The sequence below is a fragment of the Lampetra fluviatilis genome, chromosome 25 (genome assembly GCF_964198595.1).
Source record: "Lampetra fluviatilis chromosome 25, kcLamFluv1.1, whole genome shotgun sequence".
NCBI classification, from domain to species: Eukaryota; Metazoa; Chordata; class Hyperoartia; order Petromyzontiformes; family Petromyzontidae; genus Lampetra; species Lampetra fluviatilis.
The window spans coordinates 2,821,931-2,840,861 of record NC_136299.1 but is presented as its reverse complement, the minus strand read 5'-3'; the positions used below and the strand labels follow the sequence as shown (position 1 = coordinate 2,840,861).

Genomic DNA, 18,931 nt, shown 5'->3' with positions numbered 1-18,931 from the left:
AACTGTGAATACGCAATCAAGAAGCAGATTTCGTATTCAACCAAAATTACCGGAAAGAAAACTGAAATTGTTTCGCGGATTCAAAGTCAACAATCGCCGACAGGCAGTGGTCGCTGTGCATGGCCACGTTTGAATGGATACCCACAGAGATAACGTGTCCAGTCGAGGTTTATTTAGTTTTTTTAAATCTACGAATAAATTGTCACGCGTTAAAAAATATATTGAATTAACATGCCCAGTCTGGCTTATCAGACAATTCTATTCCGTGGGTTGGTTGGTTGTGGTCCAACATTGACAGTCTCATGCCATCCCAAAGAATGACTCCAAGCAGGCACGAGCAGTGGCTCGTCTCGCCGACTGACCCACCCACCTGTGTATCCAGCCACCCAGCCCCAGGAGGCCACAATGGCGAGGAGCCACTTGAACATGACGCCCTCGAGCTCCCAAAAGAGGCGCGGGCGGCACAGGCGCAGGGGCAGCAGCGCCAGCAGGTAGAGCAGGTAGGATGGGATGGCCACCAGGTTGTTGATCACCATGATGCCAAAGCGCAGGCACATCTTCAGCAGCAACCACGTGTAGCTGAGCAGTGCCATCCCCTGCGGAGGCACGGACGGCGTTGTCGTTCATCGTCGAGCGAGGAGGACATTTCAGAGGCAGAGCAATGTTACAGCCTCACGTCAGTTCTCTGCTGTCACCCCCCTCGATGTGAAACTCTATCCCTTTACACATCCGCAACATCGAATGATACTCTTTGGTTTTTTCGGTAAAGTCACGTAGGTAAAAAAATAAAAAATGATAACAACTATTTTTTCATCTTCTTGGTTCTTTCGGTAAAGTCACGTAGAAGGGAAAAATAATAAAAATAAAACATAATAAAATAATTCTCACGACGTTTCGGCCACAACGCAAGCAGCCGTCCTCAGGTGAAGACCAGGTCTGTCGGGGAGACAGCGTCTGAATGAAACACCCCCACGCTTGGAGCGTATATTTAAGCTGGGTTGGAAGGGGGGAAGGGCGCCTTGACAAAATAATTAGCATATCAAGAGGAATTATTTTATTATGTTTTATTATGATTTTATTATTTCCCTTCTACGTGACTTTACAGAAAGAACCAAGAAGATGAATCCCTGCAGTCACGAAAGCTTTAAATAGGAATTTATATTCTTTGGGTCATTCGGTAAAGTCACGTAGATATGTTCAAATTAATAAAAACAATATATATATAAAATAAAACTACGACGTTTCGATCACAACACAAGCGATCCTCCTGATGACAATAGCTTGTGTTGTGATGGAAACGTCGTCGTTTTTGCTAACTTGATATTTATTATTTTAATTAATTTGAACCTATCTACGTCACTTTATCGAAAGACCCAAAGAATATTTAAACAATTACTGGAAAATGTTCACCAATTGCAAATACTGTAATGAATTGCTGCATGCACGACTTGATGGATGTATTGTAGCGATGCTTCAACACATGCCTACTAAGATGTGAAGCAGACAGGTGCCGGCTTTTGCTAACAGTCTTTAGAATGCGTCGAATTTGGTACACGTCGTGTTTTCGCGAGAAAAAAATGTTTTGGGATACGACGTCTTTCTTGGGATACGACGTCTTTCTTGGGATACGACGTCTTTCTTGAGATACGACGTGCTTGCTAGAACTTGTATGGGTCGGGATGAGTCACCGCGTACCCGCGTAGACCCCGTTCACGACTCCTCCCCTTCCTCACCACCATCCTCGTAGGCTATCAACTCCTCTTAGCAAGGTAAAGTGATGTCAAATTTTATTTTTATTTAAAAAAAAAAATATTTATGCATTTATTTTGTATTTATGTATGCATTTTAGTAATAAGTAGTGTCTAAATTATTTTATACAACCCCATTAATGTATAATATGCCATATAAAATATAATTTCTTACATTCTGGAATGGATTATTTCCTTTCCCTTTATTTCTTATGGGAAAAATCCGTTTGGTTTCTGTAATTTTCGGTGTAAGTCCTACCTTCTGGAACGAATTCACGACGTATACCGAGGTGCCACTGCACTTGAAAAGTCAACTCCCCAATGTACGAATGTAAAGCAACAACTTAACAAATACTGTACTACAAAAATAACTCTCCAAATTCAGATTACTTAAATGTTTACTATCAACGTATAACATAGAATGTCCATGTATGCGTGCTTAATGTGTTTCCTATTGCATAAAATGAGCCAGTTTAACAATGGAGTGTTCCCTGAAACATTAGCACGGTTGACTATGTACGGTTCGAAAGATGTTCAACATACAAAACAACATAAAGATGCCCCATATAGCCTAAACAGACTGTTGGGCCAAGTACTGTTAGCGAACACCTATGAAGGCCGGCATGGCCCACGAGGGGGTGGGTGGTCAACACCACGCCCGACCGCCTTTGTCTCCCCAGTGGAAATGTTTACACAACGCACTGGGTACTCATTTGAGGCTGAGTCAACCTAGGGTAGGCCCAGGACCGGTTCAGATAATAGTCACTGGTGTTGGCCGTGAGCCGGGAGTAAGACTCAGGTTGTCAGATTAATTAATAGTACAGTGTTGCTAAACACTCATTCCACTGCTTCCTCTTCTGCCGATCATCATAAGAAATTCCACAGAAACTTTCCAGATGCCCTGTATGTACCATTCAGAAAGCCTCTCTCTGTTTTATTCGAACACAGACATCACAATGAACAGAAAACATTGTTCAACCAAGCTCAGAAAATGCCAGGGCGGGTATGGATTCTCATAGCTGCTCTTGCGTACGCGTCCAATACAAACCTTTATCACTGTGCGCGCTGTGCAATGTATGATGAACGCAAGGACAGGAAGTGACTGGCACAATTCACTTCCTTCTGCTAAACTGGCACAGTTATTGTTGAGACATACCCCCAATTTCTTTGCCCCCACACACACACATCACAATGTACGCAAAAAGGCACACACGAATACAAAAAGACAAAGGTACGGATCCCCATATAGCCTTCAACAGACTGTTAGGGCAAGTGGTGTTATCGAGCGGATCTTAAAGCTGATACAGCACATGATTACATTGCGTGGCCAACATTACACCCGGCTGGCTGCCTTTATATGCCCAATTCTGACATTTCCACTTCACACTGGGTACTGATTTAAGGATAATTTAAGGCTGAGTCAAACTTAGGGAGGCACAGTAAGAGTTCCAATACCACTGCTTTTGGACGTGGCCAGGAATCAAACCTAAGGCCACGTGAAGTGTTGATGGCCTGCTTGCAGAAAGGTCACGGGACAGACCCAGGTGCCATGGGTATCACAGTACGCGAACTATTACACTATTACACCACCACTCCTCAAATACAAAAGATACACGCACGCACACGCACACACACGTGAAAGAGCTGATTGTAATTTTATCCTCAAGTTGACCGTTTGTTAAGGAGTGATACATTTTCGAGGAAAAGTAAATGCCCGAGTGTATTTCCCCTGGTCACACTTGTGCATGAAGAAAATGTACATTACAGGCACTGGGGGTGGATGGGCCGGGTATCTAATTTCCAAAAAATATTCTTTTTTTTTTTGGTAAAGTCACGTATGTAGAATTTTTTTTTAAATAAATTAAATTCAAATAAATCACGACGTTTCGAACGCAACACAAACGATCATCATCAGGTGGAAATGGGGTAAAACACATAGCGAGGGAACACATAGGAGGACATCACGCAACTAGCACACAGAGAACGGTAAACTGCACGGAGGCAAATACAACAAGAAGATGAGAGACGAGAACTCAACAAACCTTAGAAACATAATGTGATGCAAAACAAGTCGGCCAACAACACAGTTAGACACTAACCTGGTTGACCACGTATTTCAAATGACTGCTAAATTTCGTGTTCATCTTCTGGGCTGAACATACTAACGTAGACAAGAGTGAACAGATATGAGGTACAAGGTAGCAGAGATACATACACAGAGAAGAACATCCAGGGAAAGATGTTTTGGGCAGCACAGAGGGACAACCAGAGTAACACCACAACAAGAGACATACACACATGGAGAGGCACACACAGAAACACGCCTGGAGGGATAACGTACAGGGAATTATAGAGGCTGTAGAGTATAGTAATCTCTGCAGTCACGAAAGCTTCAATTGTATTCCAAAAAATACGTTGCCAAAATAAAGAGCAGCTAAAGAAGCAGATCTCGGTGTTCATTATTGGAGAGATAATTTTTTTCATGTTTTCCAACCGAGGGTTTATTGAGATAAATGTAACTCATTCTCACAGTCGACTTAAGAGAAGGGGCAGGAGAATGAATCGTCGCAGCACAAACGGTTTGGGGATGTCACGCGACTCCAATCGTCGGTCACTGTACCAAATTTGCAAAACAAATCACGGGACGCAAAGACACCCCCAACAATAATGGGACAGGGCTCTCTCTGTGCCGTCCTGAATCTCTCAGCGTTGGCCTGCTGCTGCCTCTTAACCAGTTGAGCACACACAGTGTGCGATGTATAAGCAGGGAGAGAAATAACCGAGGTGGATATTTCCTTCAGCTGAACCGGTACGATTATTTGCAGTGGCCAAGTATAAAATTTCTTAACAAGGGAGGAACTCAAACCCAAAATGTATTGTTTTCATATTCCCTCGTGTGTATGCGGGCTGAACATCAAACCCTCTGTAGTGCCTTTCAAGTGGTATTGAATTCAAAGTTCTTTACTTAAACAAGGAAGAAAAATCATGCATGCGCACGGTTTATGCAACACCCTTTCCAATGTACGTATGCCCTCGAACGTAATCAATCAGGGAACACGACATCGTGGTTCAGGTCGCGCAATGACATGACATCACGTGTCGTGTGTTTTTGTGTTTGTTCAGGTTCCTTTACTCCACTGCTGCTTTGGAGTAAAGCAACCTGAACCTGTTGGAACTCCAACTGCAATGATCAGTGCTTTCACGTCCCGACAAAAAAACATTCTTACATCTCTCGCGCCCATCATGTCTGGTGTGGTTCTCTGCCATCCATGCTTTGGCTGTCGCCGAATAAAGGCGCGTCATCAATATCGCATCGATTGACTGACCGACGTGATCGCCTGAAGACGGCAATGTGGGTCGTTTTGGCGCTGGGGTTTTTTTTATCACCAAGCTTTGGCAACCCTTTTCATAAATTTGCACGGTTTTCCTAAGGGTAAGTATCCCCCGTTGGATTATTACAACCAGAGAACATGTTGTAAGTCTGGTTGAATGAAAGAATCAACGATTGAGTTGTGCCGGCATCAGAGGCATTTGCCATGACCACTTCTCAAGCTTGACACGGCATATAACCACGCGCCTCATCCCACATCACCACCATCAACAGCGTGCCATTATCGTTATTGCTTTGGGAAATATGTTTTCTCAGTCAAAGGGCTTCAAGCACCATCTCGTCAAGAATGGCGAAAGGCAGCCTACCTGCGTGGCGGAGATGTGTCGATACGAAAGCGCGTTCTTTAAAATATCTAATTATTATCAATGATGAATTCTTCACGCTGTTGTAACAAGCGCACGCATTTTTTGACGCCGCGTCCTTCACGATCTGACGTCGCAGACTGATGCAGGCTGGCTCAGAAAAGCCTCATGTACGGACCGAGTGCGTGATTGCGCAACGATAAGCAAGCAGCTGACGCCCGAGCTGTGGGATGGGGAGGAATCTGAACCGGTGCTAAAGGCCACCACGGTGGCACAGCTTGGCAACCGGTGCGCTATTTATACTGCGGGTTGCTCGGCGCACCAAAGGAGTGGCATCTCAATGGCGACACAGGAGATGAGTGCTGGATACAGCAGTCATATTTGCAAATGTGATTTGTAACTTTGATCCTTGCTACTCGCCGTGTATCGATTGTTCAATGTCAATGTGCCATTTTTATTGAGGGGCCAATGCTGTATTGCTGTTATCTTGGTGTGGCCTGGGACTGTCTTGTTGTTTTTGCTGCCTTGCCCAAGTTTGATGAATCAGACGTATACATTTATTTCACTTATTTTTAGTCACTTGCTGACCATTTTTTCTATTTTGCTCTCCTACCGTGTATTTTTTTGCGTATTGTTTTGCTGTTGTAACTCGCTGACCCCGTGCCCATAAAGAGCTTCATAGCTCATCGGATTCCACCTCCTGCAGTCTAAATAAAGATTCTGATTCTGGTGGCAGACCACACTATGCCCTGTAGGTTGGGACTCAAAACGCAAATAACTGAGAGGAAGTATGAGGTTACAGGGTGTGGCAACCAATTTTTAAACATCAATTGTAATATGAAGGTTTAGAACTGGTGAATGTATTTAGTTAAGCTTACACATTTAGAGAGTATATTTTTTGGGATGTCCTTACACTGGAACATTTTTTTTTCATATCGACGAAAGAATAAAATGTGAAATGTATTTAATAAAATATTTTGGTATTTATTTAAGCGGTGTGAAGTTATCAGACTTCTTCAAGAGCAGAATCTGCAGAGAATATTCGCTGGATACCAGGGACGTCCAGAAGGTTTTGATGTAGCATCTTAACCCTATCGCATTCCAAGACATCTGCAAGTTGCAGGGTAGGGGTACCATTGACCGGTGAATCTCGGAACGCGCAAGCAGTCAGCGTTACTTTTAGAGAAGCGTAGCGCCAAACTGTGCACACGCCCTCCCACATGACCTTGTGGGAGCCTTGATACGTCTTCCGACCTTAAGACATACCGATAGTAATCAAATGTTTTCTTCTGATTCCATTCTGATGATGTACGTGTACATCCACGTGGACATCATCAGTACGTCATCAGAATGGGAAAGCTTTAATGTACTAGTTGGTGCGAAAGAAAATGTCATATTTTACACGACAGTACAGTAAGTCCTCGTTTAACGCGGTAGATGCGTTCCTAATAAAATTGCCGCGTTAAGAGAAAAACGCGTTCGTCGAAAAAATTCCCCTGTGAATAATGTAACAGTAAAGTTTGGCGAGTTACGATGTACTACTAATCACACGCAGTGAGATGGCGGGACAAATAACTGAGGCTACGCCGCTGCGTTACTGCATCATTCCGCGTACTGTATCACCGTACCGCTCATCCGCGCAGCTCAGGAAAGTAGTTCGGCATCGACTGCCCAAGAAACCGTGTTATAACGGTGCGCCTTCCTGCGCTCCGCGTGTTCCCTAATGGAAGAACCGCGTTAGAGGGAAAACACGTCGTGTGAACCACCGCTCGTTCAGCAGGAACTCCCCCCTTAAGCTCACAGCACTGATCAAGTGCCAGGTTTATTTTACTTAACCGGGCGAAGAACTCAAGAGACAAGGATGAGCCCTAGTTGCAAGGGAGACCAAAACGACAGAACGAAAAGTAAACGGGATAAAGGATGGAAATTGCGCGAACGATAATCGGAAACAAAAAAACTACTGCGTCGCAAATAAAATGTGAAAACAATGCACAAACGCAAGTCAGTGTTAAATCATAGATTGCCAGCGGCGCAAATCGGCTCGGGCAGATTGATGGTGGAAGGAGTTCACGAGAGAAATCTCTAAAGAGCCCCCATGGAGGTGATTTCACCTACTCTTTCATGCTGGAAGAGGTGGAAGTAACCCACACTTTACCCCACCACGTGCAACTTGCCGATCGACTCACTCTGGTGAACCCAAGGGCGCCACAGTAGCGAGATGTTCAATACCCTGCCTGGTATACAGGAGGTCGTGGGTTCGATCCCAACCCTGACGCCTGTATATTTGGAGTTTGCATGTCTCTCTCCCCGTGGTCGCATGGATTTTTCTCCAGGTTCCCCGGTTTTTCCCTCAACATTTAGAATCAACGTGCGTATTTGGCTGCTATAAATTTCCACGTGATAAGCCACTTCGTTGAGCTATTGTTTGTGATGGCCAGGTTGCTTCTGAAAAAGAGCTACATAGCTCAGTGGGCCTTACCAGGTAAAATAAAAATTATGTTTTAAGTACTGCAGGATGGATAGAGGCGCTGTGGGGGGAGGGGGGGTTCATGAAACTTGCACCGTCGCTTCAACCGCCGCACCGGGCAGAAAGAATCAAAGCGGTGACCTCCACATTGCCAGCATGCCACTCGTTAAGACTACGGCAGCACCCCTACTATAGTAGAGCATTAGTTAGCGTGCTTACGCAACCAATATTACCCATAACAGAGGTTTTTCGGTTAGATCGCGATCCAACCCGAAAATCTTTACGATGAAAACACTTTTACGTCAATTGCACAAAGCCATTGAATATAACGTAAGGGGTGATCACTTTCACATACCACTCTTATGTGTGTAAGAAAAACTAAATTATCCTGACAAGCAAAACACAATGTATGTATCTTGAACAAATTTTTCTCCGCACATAGCCAACCGTGCTAATCGGACGTATGGGGGGTGGTCAACAAACTAAACAAAAAAGCAGTTCTAAAGAAATTAGTTTTTAATTTAGATTTAAAAGTGCATAGCTCCAGTGACTTCCGAACATCAGAAGGAAGATCATTCCAGACGGCCGCACAATGCACGGTCATCCAAAAGCCGCTGTGAGGATGACCAGAGTGTTTGCGTGCTGGTGTCTGTATAGTGTAATGGATATCACATTAGTCACAACGAAAGCACTTGATGCTACGGACACTAATGTGTCACAGAAATCTGAAAAAAACCTGCCATGTGTCTGCCAGCATGACTAATACAGAGTACTGTGTGCAACAGCGAAAGCGATGCTATCACAGGGCACTGCACAGTGCAGCCTGCCCTCAAGAGATTCTAGACACAGACACATCATGAGGATGCGTACGTGCTCATCGCACACTCGCGCATGGGGCACTGAAATGCACCTTGCTGACCCCTGCAATGTGAGAAGCTTTCAACACTGGCATTGCATTTGTGCTGATTTTCCATCGAAAGCTGTTACCATCAAACGCACGTCCATCGTCGACTTCCCGTTCGTATTTTTTTGCAGAACTCCTCTTATCCACGAGCCTACTGCCCACGAATTCCATTATCCACGGGAACAGTAGGGTCCATAAAAAATATACTAATGTTCTGGTTCAATTGCAATTCTTTTTTTGTAAAAACTCTCCCCCACTAAAGGGGGCATCGCAATACTTTACAGCAAAAATTAAACGAAGGCAGTCCAACCCATAAAATCAGGACACGTATAAAAACATCAAAATCAGAGGACACACTCAAGGAAAAGCTAACAGCGGGATACTTTTCCCCCTGGACCGCTGCTGCTGTTGCTGCTGTGTTCTCTCTCACTCGTCCGAAGTACCGTTCAGATTTTTGGGATTTCATTCCGGTTTTTTGTCGTTGTTGTAAAAATGTTCTCCAGGGACGAATGGATGCTATAGCGAATCAGCGTTCTTCGGGGGATCGTGCTAGGCGAGGGAGGACTGCCTGTGCTCCTCGAAATCACCAAGTTGGCTGATGAGGCTGAATATTTTTGTATTCAAATGCAGAGCCACCGAGTGGAGTTCCGATTTTACATGCATCGATTACAAATATTTAAAAAATATTTTTTTTAAACATGCTTGCATGAAATGTACTGTCCGAGCTGCCCCTCTCCCTGCCCCCTTCCCCCATCGCCCCTCCCCTCCTTCCACATCCCCCGCCCCTCGGCGTGGCTCCCCGAGGCTTGCCGTGACGTAAGGGACCACGTGGTGATTTACAGCCAACGTGAGTTGAGCGTGGACAATTAGAGCCGTAAAAAAGATTGTTTTAAAATATATATTTAAAATTTTTACTTATAGAATATAGTCTTGTCATCAGTATGACATACCTATACCAAGTTTGCAGTCGATACGACAATTGGGAAGATGGTTGAAATTGAGTTACAAGATTTCAGGATACGACAACAGACAGAGTTAAATAAAAGCGTGTAAAATGTTTAAAATATGCTTTGGATTTTTTATGATAGAATATAGTCTTGTCATCAGTATGCCATAAGTATACCAAGTTTGCAGTCGATAGCACATTGGGAAGTTGGTAAAAATAGAGTTACAAGATTTGTTGAGGATACGACATCAGACGGAGTGAGTTAAATAAAAGCATGTAAAAAAAAATGCCCCCCAACAAGGCATGAGGACGTGTTAGTGTGATGGCCGTAATTGTTTTTTTGCATTCAACGGATTCACTTGGCTTACATCGTAGGAGAGTCTGTAAATACAGCAGCATTTTGTTTTAACATGCCACATTCCTGTCGAGACCATAGGTGGAAATCGGTTCAGTTTGCTTGCTTAAACAAATACTTCTTGATATCGATCTGGAAAGCCAATAGGTTCATGGAGACTCACTGGAATTCTGCTTATATATTGGCTTTCATGTTGGGTAAAAGTCACTGGCATGAAAAAAACGTGGCTGCAATTTGTTCTCCGGGGACAAATTTCTCGGCGCATTTTTATTCCACGCCGGGTATTGTGCGCAACATACATTCCGATTATATTCTTGCGCTCGGCAATTTTCTTCCAAAGCTAAATACATTCATATGAAGACCCAGTTCATGTCATTGCTTTTGCAAATGTAATTACAAAAGACAAATATTGCAGGAGTATGATATACGATTAAGTCCAGAGTACAAGTGTGATATGGAGTCGATGACTGCCCCCACATGCCCACTTGGCATGTGATGCCCTATAACACAGGTTTATTGTATTTGCCTCGAAAAAGCATGTAAAGACAAACATGCTGGCGTACCTTGGCCAGTCGACAGAGGATACATTCAACATAATAAAATAATTCTCACGACGTTTCGGCCACAACGCAAGCAGCCGTCTTCAGGTGAAGACCAGGTCTGTCTCCCCGACAGACCTGGTCTCAATTGGAACTATACATAGCAAGTATGGCCCCCTACTGGCAGACTAATTCACCGGGTCACTCCTGCAAATTAGCCCCATCCTTGTCTCCTGAGTTCTCGCCTAGTTAAATAAATACAGACCTGGTCTTCACCTGAAGACGGCTGCTTGCGTTGTGGCCGAAACGTCGTGAGAATTATTTTATTATGTTTTATTTTTATTATTTTATTACCTCCTACGTGACTTTACCGAAAGAACCAATAAGATGAATCCCTGCAGTCACGAAAGCTTTAAATCGAGAGGATAAATTGTAAGAAGATGCTGCTTTTTTCTTTCACCTATCACTGTGTTCAGCCGCTTGGCATCACGCACACTTTAAGCGACGCATTTTCAAAAAGCCATCGTTTTCATGTGGAGAACTTAGATCTCTACGGGGGATGCTGGAGGTAACTCGATCACGTCAGATTGAATCATGAAAGGCCCACACAGCTCTTCATGGGCGGTCACATGGCCTGGAGATGGTGCGTTTGCCGCTCCTTGTGGAGGTTGGCAGTTTGAATATATCGGCTGCACTGATTATTACTGCCGGTGTGTTATAACCATGATACTATGATAAGCCGTCTGCGTCATTCACTGTGGACGTTAATGATCCCTTGACGATACCCTTATGCAACTTTCAACATCGCTTGACGTAACGTCAACATTCCTTGCCGTTTGCAAGAGCAGGCCATTGTGTGCTGGTGTCAAGGGTCAACCTTAACCAACTTTGAAAATTTGCACGCAAATCACTCAATTGGAATTATACATAGCAAGCATGGCCCCCTACTGGCAGACTAATTCACCGGGTCACTCCTGCAAATTAGCTCACCCTTGTCTCTTGAGTTCTCGCCTAGTTAAAGAAATAAACGCAACTCAAACAGAGGCGAGGCTACACAGGGAGGGAGCTGTAGAACTGCGTGATCCACCAACCCTCGTTCGCTCGCTCTTCCACACTCTTTCGCTTCCTTCCCCACACGCTCGCTCTGCCATTTTATTCCGTGCAATTTAACACTCTCCCCACTGCTCTCATTCTCCAGAGCCGTTCACACACCCATGGCTTTCGTGCAGGAGAGCGATGAAGATGATGGAGATCATGATGACGATGTGATTTCCACTGGTAGGGTGAGTTTACCTTTTCATGCACAGTGCCACCTCCCCCCCCCCACTTCAATGCGAATGCAACGTTTGAGTTTTCAATTAAATTGTACGACACTTTGTAGGCGAAGTGACCCTGACTTTGTTTTGCGAGTGTGGAAGGCGCTTTGCAACTATAATGGTAAACAACAGTAGTGACTTGCTTTGATTGAATAGAATCAAAATATGTATTTACACTGGAGGAATCCGACGAGCTATAAAGCTCTTTTTCACACAAGCCCAATCGGGCGGGTAAGAATGTCTAAACAACAAACACGACAAAAACACGATCGGATTGCAAAGTACAGAAAACAAATCACCCAAAAACATGCAAATGAAACTAAACCAAACCCATGCTACCAGGCAAAGCCCACTGAGGTATTATTCAGAAGTGACCTGGCCACAAATGATAGCTCAACAAAGTGGCGTATCATACGGAAATTTACAGCAGCAAAATAATCTAAGTAGTCTCAATGCTCTTGGTTCTTTCGGTAAAGTCACGTAGTTAGAAATAAAATAAAATACAACAAAACACGACGTTTCGATCGCAAAACAAGCGGTCGTCATCAGGCAAAGGAGTCAGCCTCTAAAGGCAAACTGTTTATAAAGGTTCTGATCTCCAGATAAAATAAAAGCAAACCTCATCCTATATACCACGTCTAGAATGGTATGAGTATTCTATCACATACAAGGCACCATGCTGGTATATGATTCTTTACATGTCACCTGCTCGACAGACAGGTTTCAATTTATCCTGCCTGGAGCTCTCCGCTAGTACTGTAACAGGTTTCAATTTACTGGACCCTGCTAGAAGCTAGTTTCAGTAGGATGTGAAAGCATCAAAACAATACCTGCACCTGTCCTCCTAGGTTACATGATGCACTACGCACGCTGAAGTGCGTAACTTAGTCCCTGTGGTTGTTCGTGCTACCACACAATAACTGATCATGATTTTGCCAACAAAGAGATATGATCATTTATCATGATATTAGTTTACCCATTGTGAAAACTGATTAACTGGGTCTCTCCAAGAAATGTCTCGATGGGATTCCATCTGCTGCTCGCAACTGACAGAGCCAGACGGACTGAATGGCTCCCTCTCGTTTGTAATTTTTGTACATTATTGTGAATTTTATTTAAAGGTTTTATCGTATTGTTTGTTGTGCTTTGCTATACTGTAATTCCAGTGTGACTAGAAAGCTAGCTAACTACAGTTCACCGCCATAGGCCTTCGTAACCATGTAAACTTTACAATCTATAACTCTTGTAACACACATGCTGTCAGTTACACAACACAACAATACATTACCAAATAAAAGAACTAAAGAAAAATGGCATCTTCATATGATTCACGATAATTTGACTTACGTAATATCGTCGTATATTGGTTACCGTTGATTCAATATTTCACGTTCTGACAACACATTTCCCAAATAACAATAATTTAAGTTCACTATAATAATTCAAGTATGTGCTTGAAAATACTTTTCTGATGAGTTCATTATTTGCTGACAGAACGTGCTGTAGAGGCAATGCGGGTCGTAATGTCACAATGACACTTAAGGCGGGCAGGCTCATGTTAAGTGAAATGCAGTTGAACAACTATGAAGTATTCTTGGTTCTTTCGATAAAGTCACGTAGAAGGGAAATAATAAAATAAATATAAAACAATACAAATTCTCACGACGTTTCGACTGCAACACAAGCAATCATCATCAGGTGTGAAATCCACAGCAAGAAATAAAAAAACGCCACTTTTTTTCTGATGAATTTTATTATTTCCCTTCTAAGTGACTTTACCGAAAGAACCAAGAATATTAATCCCTGCAGTCACGAAAACTTTAAATAAAAACTATGAAGTAATCTTGTATTCGACCGTGCATTTGCGAAGTACACTCTGTTCTCATATTGCGTGGCGGTAATAGTGGTTGCGTTCCTGAGGAATGCGTGAAATAAATAATACAGAATTATAGGGCAAAGCACAGTCCACGATAACACGTGAGATGCGTACGCAGACTGAACAAAGACCGAGGCTCGTGGATAGCATCTAGAAGCATCCAGCAGCATCCCGCCTTGTGCAATGCAGCGCTGACGCAGCCTTACAAAGCTTATTCCTGCTCGTGTGACAGTTACATTCACTCAATCCCATTATATCCAATTGCCATCCACATTATAAACAATGTATTCCGTCATACATTCATCGCGTTATATCCAATTTGTGTATATATGAGAACAGACGGTACTGTACATCAAAGCAAAAAGAGACAAGATGATAAACAGGTGAAATGTAATTACAAGGCGAAGGTAAACTGATATTGTGACTGCCGTCATATCGAGAAATGTAATATTGCAATCTGACGATGCTGCATCTTACAGTGGTGTGCAAATGTACAATTAACAACAACAAAAAACTACAACACACTCGTCAACAACACTGCCTCAAAATCCAATAAGGAATTGGAAACGTTTGGGGCAAAAGTTATGAAGAAGGGCCACTGCCCGATACGTTGCCGCCTATATAAATATATTAAACTAAACTATTTTTATTTTACCAGGTAAAGCCCGCTGAGCTATGTAGCTCCCTTTTGAGAATTGATCTGGCTATCAACGATGGTAGCCCTTCGAAGTGGCTTATTATCACGTGGACATTTAGAGCAGCTAAATACTCTAAACGTGTAATGTCGATTCTAGATGTGGACGGAAAAAACGGAGGACCCGTAGAAAAATCTACATAGCCAAGGGGAGAGAAACACGCAAACTTGAAATATACAGGCGTCAGGGTCAGGATCGAACCCACGACCTCCTCCATACCAGGCGAAGTTAGTTAAAATCTCGCCACCGCGGCGAGATGTCAACTATGTTAACTGAGCGTTTTGACTTATGTTGTTGCTAATCCCGTATCGTATCGTGCACGGCAAACCTAGAGCCGGCACACATTTCCAGGCACAGTGTTCGACTCGGTCGTGCTCGTCAACAGCTCGTGCCAGCAGGGGCAGATGCCAACTGAACCTTATGGCCTGACCCCGGAGTCCCATAAGCCCCCGACTCTCGCATAAACTGCGTTGCGGCATCATTTTATGTCCGTTGAAGGCGAACGATACGGCAATCTATTCCTCTCGACGAGCTCTACATGATGCGCTAATCAAAGTTGCAAAGTTGCAAAGTTTTGTTTATGACTACGGCAATTTTGGCAACGACGGGTGCTTGGTGAAGAACGACAGGATGGATTTCTGGTGGGTAGCGGCGTTGATGTGCGCGGTGGGTCGGAGTCGCCAAAAATAAATACATTTATTACGATTTTGACTTTATTCGGGACCCTGCGGTCCCGCCATAAGGTTCAACTACCACCATCCAAGCCACGAGTTCCAGGAAGTGACGAGCGTACTAGGAATTTAGCCCATGTTGATAGTAACCAATTCTCCTTAATAGTGACTCATACACATGGTGCATACATATTGGCCTGCACTGAAGGCATGTGTAAAAAAACACTCCAATGATGATTTGTAGTGCAGTAACATTCTGCACGCCTCTCTCTCTACTAACAATATACGGATATAATTGAAACCACAAATATAGTCTTTCCATTCTAAGAATTGAATGGTACATTCAATCTCAATCAGACCACCATAGATGTATGACAGAAATATGAAGCATTGTTCACAAACTCTGTCAGTTATCAGACCGTCAGAAGTGTGTTATTCGCACGGTGATGCATTTGTAAACTCCGCCCCTCATATAAACCAGGCCAACCCGGATATGTGATGTTTTTGTGGTGTGTGCAGATACTGGAGACAACGTGACGGACATCAACTGCCTACACCTCAGGACCTGGTTTAATCGCGAAGACGGTGAGACGTTAACTACCTCGCCTGGTATACAGGAGGTCGTGGATTCGATCCCGACCCTGACACCTTTATATTTGGAGTTTGTGGTGTCTCTCTCTCCCGTGGTTGAGTGGATTTTTCTCTGGGTCCTAGTCCCCTGAGCTGCCACCCAACTAACTGCAGATTTGCTATCTTGGCCAAGGTGGCAAATATTAATAACCAGTCTATGTCAGTATATTTGCCACCTTGGATTTTTGTGTTGAGTTTGTTGTCCTTCAACCACACCTTTGATTAGCACTGTTGGCAACGCACGGTGAAAGAAGTTCAACATACCTACAAACAAAATACCTTATGCAGTTTATTACACAAAAACACTAAACTATAGTGGTTATTAATATGTTCATAAGGAAGCCACTTGAATATTACATTATAAAAATTTGCAATAACGGAAGGATTGCATCACCGACATCACATGATACAACTGGTTCGCCGCGGCACCGTGCAGTACGATCTCCGATTGCCGAAAGTTAAAATTAAACTGAGTCCCCACTGCGTGCTATTGTGTTGCCTCTCCAAAATGTGGACAACTTCGAAGGGTTAAACATTTGCTTTTGGTTTGCAATAGAGTTGCACTTTACAGAGCCATTCGGGCCAATCAGATTTAAAAAAAAATACAGATTAGGATACACATCAAGGCTTATCAGTGTATTCTCCATTCTGGTATCATTATACATGAAGAGCTTGCATATAGGGGTACTGCAGTCTTAGGGGTTAAGTGGCAGATATTCTCCAGTTAATGTACTACTGTATACATGCCATACTGTTAATGAATATGTTGCAACAAGTTTACGGAAGGGAAGGCCTTTGTCTTTTTTTTAAGAGCAGAATTTGTTTGATAAAATGTTCTTGTCGAAAAGGTTTCGACTGTGTGTAAAAGTCCCAATTGATTAACCGTCGCATTATTAGCGATCCTGATGACGCTTGGGAAGTCGGTGGGAGTTCTCACAAGAAGTTGCAAACACATGGTGAAAGACCCAAAGCAGAAGATCCCCGGCTTCGTTTGTTCCGCAAAGCTTAAGAGCCACAACCCCTTCACCGCACCCCATTGCACAAACGATTGCAGTATATGTGGATACTAGAAGCACCAATGAGAATTAAAAAAAAACTCTCTTGTGTGCGACTGTGGTCACCCGGGACAGACCGTGGAAAATATAACGACTCAGTGCCCAATTCACAAATACGAAGAAGGCGGAGGAGGAGGCATCGCCACAGCGATGATTCACCACTCCACTACTCCTGCTGCAATCATCCGGCTCAACCACCTCAGTGTAAAATTACAGTTGTTGCTCTACAGCAGGGGTGGGGGAACGTCCGGCCCGCGGGCCGTACAAGGTCCGCGAAATCATTTAGTCTGGCCCTGCCAAGGCAACCGCAGGCGGGACTCGAAATTCAATCAATCTAGAAGTAAACCTGGAAAAGCAGTTGCGAGTAGCAACATCATCAATACCAGCTAATATCACACGCCTCACCAAAGAGAAGCAGTTCCAGCCATCGCATTAGGGGTGAGTTAATTAACTGTTTGACCAAACATAACAGGCACATTTTAAGTTGATAATTTTGTATGACCCGCGAATGATGTTATAAATATCCAAATGGCCCTTGGCAGAAAAAAGGTTCCCCACCCCTGCTCTACAGCAACATCGGCTACTGTATTTGAAGAAGTGATTTTGAACAATGTAGCTTCATTACTCTTTGGTTCTTTCGGTAAAGTCACGTAGTTAGAAATAAAATAAAACAAATCATTATTTATAGCCTTGACATTGGGCAGTCCAATAAGAAAGGCGTCGAATGTCCCCACACAGTACTAGGCTGAGGTCGAATTCTAAAACTCAGGATCCCGGACAGATTTGTTTTGTTTAAGTTGCAAAGCAAGAGGGAAATAAGGACTCACAAGTGATGTCATGACATCTATTCCTCTATTTAAGGAACGAAACAGCAGGATTTCTCCACAAATCTGGCTGTCGCCTGATGAAGCTAGTTGTAATTACTGGCAAAACGTCGTACTCAGATTGTAAATGTGTGGCTTTGCTCTCCAACACACAACCGGTGTGCTGTACTAGTGTAAGGACAGTACGGGGTGATGTAGGGACAGTACGGCTCCCCGTGGCCATGGTTACTAATTCACGTAAAGGGAACAGACAGGGTCACATTAGGGTAATGTGGGACCTAAGTGGTCACTAATAATGATTGATGCGACAAGCTTTGACAGGGTTGGGTGAGGGGAAGCACGGGACCTAATGGTCGTTAATTGTAATAAGGGCAGAGACAGACAGGGCCAGGTGTGGTGAGAGAGGATACGGGAATAGGGGCGTGGCCGGGTCGTGAGGGGGATAAAAGCCGGTGTGAACCGGGGCTCTGGGCTGCTGTTGTGGGGGAACTGCCGTCGCCGTCATCACCTTGGAGCGGGTCGTGTTCATCATCCTGGAGTGAACACCTTGTAGTCTTGGAAGGCGAGAGTTATGTTGTCTCAGAATAGAGTTATCTAAGTTACCCAAGTGTATATAGTCACTCGCGGTTACTCGTTAAGTTAACAGTAAGTCGGTGGACTTTATTTTGTTACAGCAGCCCTTTTGCTCACTTCAGCAATTGTTTCTTGCTGTGGTTGTCCCACCTGATGACAGACGCTTGTGTTGCGCCCGAAACGTCGTGATTTAATTGTATTTTATACCTATGTGACTTTACCGAAAGAACCAAAGAGTATAAACTTAAAAGCTCAGCCTGAACCTAAAAAGTGCAGGAGTTACACAAAACCAACACAGCGATAATTGAAATGAAGCTATGAAATGACATCATTCGTTTTTTTATGCAACCCTTGTCCAAGGCCTTTCATTTGAATTCACTCATTTTTTTCTGCTACAAATGTACCGTGGTATAAAGTGCCGACTCAACACCTTAAACACCATTTAAAAATCTGTACATTTTAAGCCACGAATAAAAAAAATCCAAGGTACTTCTTCCCAGAAAATTACATGTCACTTTTGATGCATTCTACCTCGGTGCATATCATCAGCATATCATTTCTAACGATGAATAATGGCACGCAGTAACAGGTTACTCAAGGTCCCACATGCTGGGAAAAAAAGTGTGCATTACTTTAGGA

The 18,931-nt window shown here is 43.6% G+C and overlaps 1 protein-coding gene across 3 annotated transcripts in view; it reads right to left on the bottom strand.

Annotated features, from left to right (window-relative positions):
* Nucleotides 1–18,931, bottom strand: part of LPGAT1 (lysophosphatidylglycerol acyltransferase 1) — a 98,658-nt gene that overhangs the window by 34,813 nt on the left and 44,914 nt on the right. For all 3 annotated transcript variants that reach the window (XM_078868022.1, XM_078868020.1, XM_078868019.1), the window contains one exon: nt 371–596. In XM_078868022.1, the coding sequence (XP_078724148.1) occupies nt 371–593 (223 nt within the window). In that variant the 5' untranslated portion in view covers nt 594–596. The remainder of the gene's footprint in view (nt 1–370; nt 597–18,931) is intronic.